The sequence below is a fragment of the Halyomorpha halys genome, unplaced genomic scaffold (assembly GCF_000696795.3).
Source record: "Halyomorpha halys isolate HHAL.00 unplaced genomic scaffold, Hhal_1.1 Scaffold777.1, whole genome shotgun sequence".
Taxonomy (NCBI): domain Eukaryota; kingdom Metazoa; phylum Arthropoda; class Insecta; order Hemiptera; family Pentatomidae; genus Halyomorpha; species Halyomorpha halys.
Window position 1 is genome coordinate 153,022 of NW_027107689.1, and position 3,759 is coordinate 156,780.

General features: G+C 36.9%; 1 protein-coding gene across 2 annotated transcripts in view; it reads left to right on the plus strand.

Moving 5' to 3' along the window:
* The window catches only part of LOC106686106 (probable mannose-6-phosphate isomerase), a gene marked incomplete at its 5' end in the record, with an annotated part of 26,404 nt that overhangs the window by 10,192 nt on the left and 12,453 nt on the right, over positions 1-3,759 (plus strand). For both annotated transcript variants that reach the window (XM_014429242.3, XM_014429241.3), the window contains 1 exon segment: positions 3,486-3,650. In XM_014429242.3, coding sequence (XP_014284728.1) covers positions 3,486-3,650 — 165 coding nt within the window.

The window sequence follows — 3,759 nt, forward strand, 5'->3', positions numbered from 1 at the left end:
ATGTGTAACAAAAAGTTTGACTTCTCCAGGAAGGGCCTGCACCTGGTTAATTTGATTCTGGTCCCTCGTCACAAACTATCATTTTTGTTAGAACACTTAAAGGTTAGCCAATCTAATTTTCTCAGGGGCCTCTGGTAATGTGACAAACTTAATATTGATGTTTTCATATCCGGGGACGCAGTAAGAGACTCCTGCCCTAACCAGGTATCGGGTACAGATAGCAAAAAACCTTAATAAACGACATATTGTTGAAATCATGGCTAATGCCTTGATACATAGCAGGTGACAGGTCGGAAGATAGGATTGAAGGAAGCAGGGAGCCTTATAAAAAAACTTGATGAGTCTCCGTGTGATGTCTTTCTCAGTTTTTTTTTCTGATCCCTCTAAAACAGAAAAACATGAAATTAATATGTTGCATTATGTATGGTTACATAATTCGAGTTGGTTACCTCCTTTTTTTACCATTGGTACTTCATGGTGTACAGTGAGATACTTAGCTGGTGTTAGATGTGTCCGTTACGTATGGATTCGATTAATAAAAATTTGTAGGTAAGGGGCCTTCTCATGATGATTAAACAGAGTAATAGAAAAATAAAACAACTAATAGTCATAGACGAAAGATAATAGTAAATAATAAACGCTCAGTAGTTGAAAAACATAGTTAGGGAGGGGTAGAGGGTACAAGAGAGGAAAGGCGTTTCTCAGTTGTTTTTTTTTTTCTGATCCCTCTAAAACAGAAAGAAACAGTGAATTAGGGAGTGCTTCACTGTGATAAAGGAAATAAATCGTGTTGTGTATTACCTTTTACTACCTTTGGCATTTTAAAGTTACCTGTAATGTTTATTGTTAATTATGAAATATCCATTCTGAATGGAACTATTTTTAAATCCGGAGGTGAGGGACCTCCTCGTGTTGTATAACGTTTTTCAGTATTTTTATTTATTTTCAAAATCCTCTTTATTGATAAAAATAATGTTTTTCAGTTTTTTTTTTTTTTTTCAAATCCTCTTTATTTATATATAATTACAATTACAAATATATAATACGTTTTTCAGTCAATTTGAAACTTTGGCCTAGTCTAGTCTCTGAGCTAAAAACGCCATCGAGAGGAACTTCGTGTAAGACATTAGCTTTCAGAGGATCAGCGTATTCTATTGGAATCTTTATTTATTCAAAGGATACATTAATAAATAATTCAATGTGTGGCGGCAGTGGGGGTTCAAAAGTGAACTTACCAATACTACCGGCTACTAACAAATTAGGACTGGTTCCGCTTACCCGGGTCATCGTATAATTTTTATGAGCTTAACATTTTAAATAAAAATAGCAATGTGTTATATGGTCTCAGGGGACTTGGTCCCTGGCAATGACTAATGAGGAATTGTTCCCAGGCATTCCCTTAACTGAGACTGGCTATTAAAAATGAACAATAAAATTATATACTGTCTCAGGGGACTTGCTCCCTGACAATGCCAATGGGGACTTAATCCCGGCATTGCCTTACTCTGAGACAGTATTACTCTGAAGAGAATTGCTCCCAGGCATTGCCTTAACATGAAAATGTATTAAAAATAAACAATAAATTTAATTTGGAATTTATCTATAAAAAACATAATTATTGATAAGAAAGTAATATATATTGAGGAAAACAAAAATAACACAGCTGGTAGAGAAATTGGTAAGCCAAAAAAAATAATAATAGTGTTAGTGAGTTAGATCCAATTTTGACTAATTTTGGTGCCATCGCTGAGATGAGACGCTGATGATGTGAGTCACCGTTTGTTTTTAATGAAAGAGGTAAGATACTCCCTTACTTGAAATGAGTGGCAGGACCACGATATGGATATGTCACCTGTTGGATCTCCTGAGATGGGCCGGCCTCCGTGCTGGGTGCCGCCATTGCCACACTCGTCCTGTCTACCTGGCCATCCTTCCTCTAGCGCTTGTAAGAGAGTGGGGTCGGTTCTTGGTGGCATCTGCAGGTTTTAACTTTGAGGGATTATCCCTACCAGGGCTAGTTGTCCCTGCCTTCGAAGATGGCGCCAAATTTCAAATCAACCAAAATTCAAATCCAATTAAATCTAGAATCTCTTAGGTTCAGTCTCTGGCCTGAACACAATGTCTTATAATGGTGTTACATGTCACAATTAAGGCATTTACAATGAATAGTACAAAAATTAATATACGGGGTTTTTTTTTCTCTAGGTTGCATCATGCCGGACCACAGTGGTTTAGGCGGCTGTAGTACTTACGGTATAAACCAACAGGTAACGGTGTCTCTACAACATAAACCATAATATACCCTTTTGATTTTCCACCCAGATAAATCATGTAACCAATACTAATAGATTTAATAATTAACTAATAGAAGGCTAGGCTAAAAAGTAACGCGCAGGTGCATGAATAGTACGATATAACCTGCAATAGCGCGCTAGTTGCTAAGTGAACTAAATGTACCCATAATTCATTTCGCGGATTTGCTATGAAATAACAGTGAATCCCTAGACCAGATTCTAACCGATCAACAAGATCCAACTGTAAAACCTTGTACCAAGGTATTGACCTTTTAACAATCCTGGGTATTATTAAGATTTTTCGTCATCTCTCCCGATACCTGGTGGAATATCTTTCAAGGAACCTTTTACAGCGTCCCAACGAAAATTAGATTCCCCGGAGGAAATTAGATTGACTAACCCTTAAGTGTTACCACAAAAGGATTAGTAGGTGACAGGTTTTGACAAAGGATCGGAAGCCAATTAAGCAGGTGCAGGCCCTTCCTGGATATGTCAAAACTTTCTCACCCACTCTCGGGCCTGGGCCTGGGGGGGGGGGGTAGGGGGCCTACCTCGGGAGCGTTCTGTCACCTATGGCCAATGAGGAATGAGACTCAAAAATAAGGTAACGCCACAAAAGGTAAGTGGGAGAAAAGGGGTAGGACAACTAGACCAGGAAAAAGGCATTGAAGAGGAAGACTTAGATGAGAGCGGACCAGGCTTGAGAGAGGAAGAAAGACAGGATTCGAAGAGAAGGAACAGATAACAACCAGTCCATCCCACCTACATCTTCCACATACGCTGATTTTGGTAAATAGTTGTAATATATTTTATGGCAAACAAGCTATCTAAATCATTTCTCCAAGTCATTGTAATATAATAATTTTATCCGAATTGTTAAGTATAAATAGATGAATTGTTCCTTTCTGTACTTCATATACCTATGTATAATTTTTACCACTCCCTAATGTATCCTCGTAACAATATTTTATTATATTTAAAGATATTCAATAACTGATTAACTGGTAAACACAAACAAGCCTTTGGAAAGGAATCCAATTATGGTAATAGTTTTGCGGGACTCAATATAAATTAATTAATTAACTTATTTTTTTGGATAATTACCATCAGCGATTATCCTGGCATCCCGACTAAATCTCAAGACAGTACATAGCAATATTATGATTTATGCAAATTTGTTTTGCTCGATAGGTGTACCAGAGCTGTCGATTGTAATCCCATTGTCAACAATTGAGGACTATCTTATCAGAGAAGACATCGTCTATCTAAAAAGAATGTTTTATTATTTAATGTCGGCATCGTATGAGGAAATCAAGCTGTCTCTCGACATATTTTTCGCAAGGATGGAAAAGGCAGGTAAACTAAAACTTTTTTTCTCCAAACATTTATTTACTGATAGATATTACAATCTCCCACACCGTTTTGGGCAATAGTAAATAAAATAAGAATATAAATAAATGAAAAA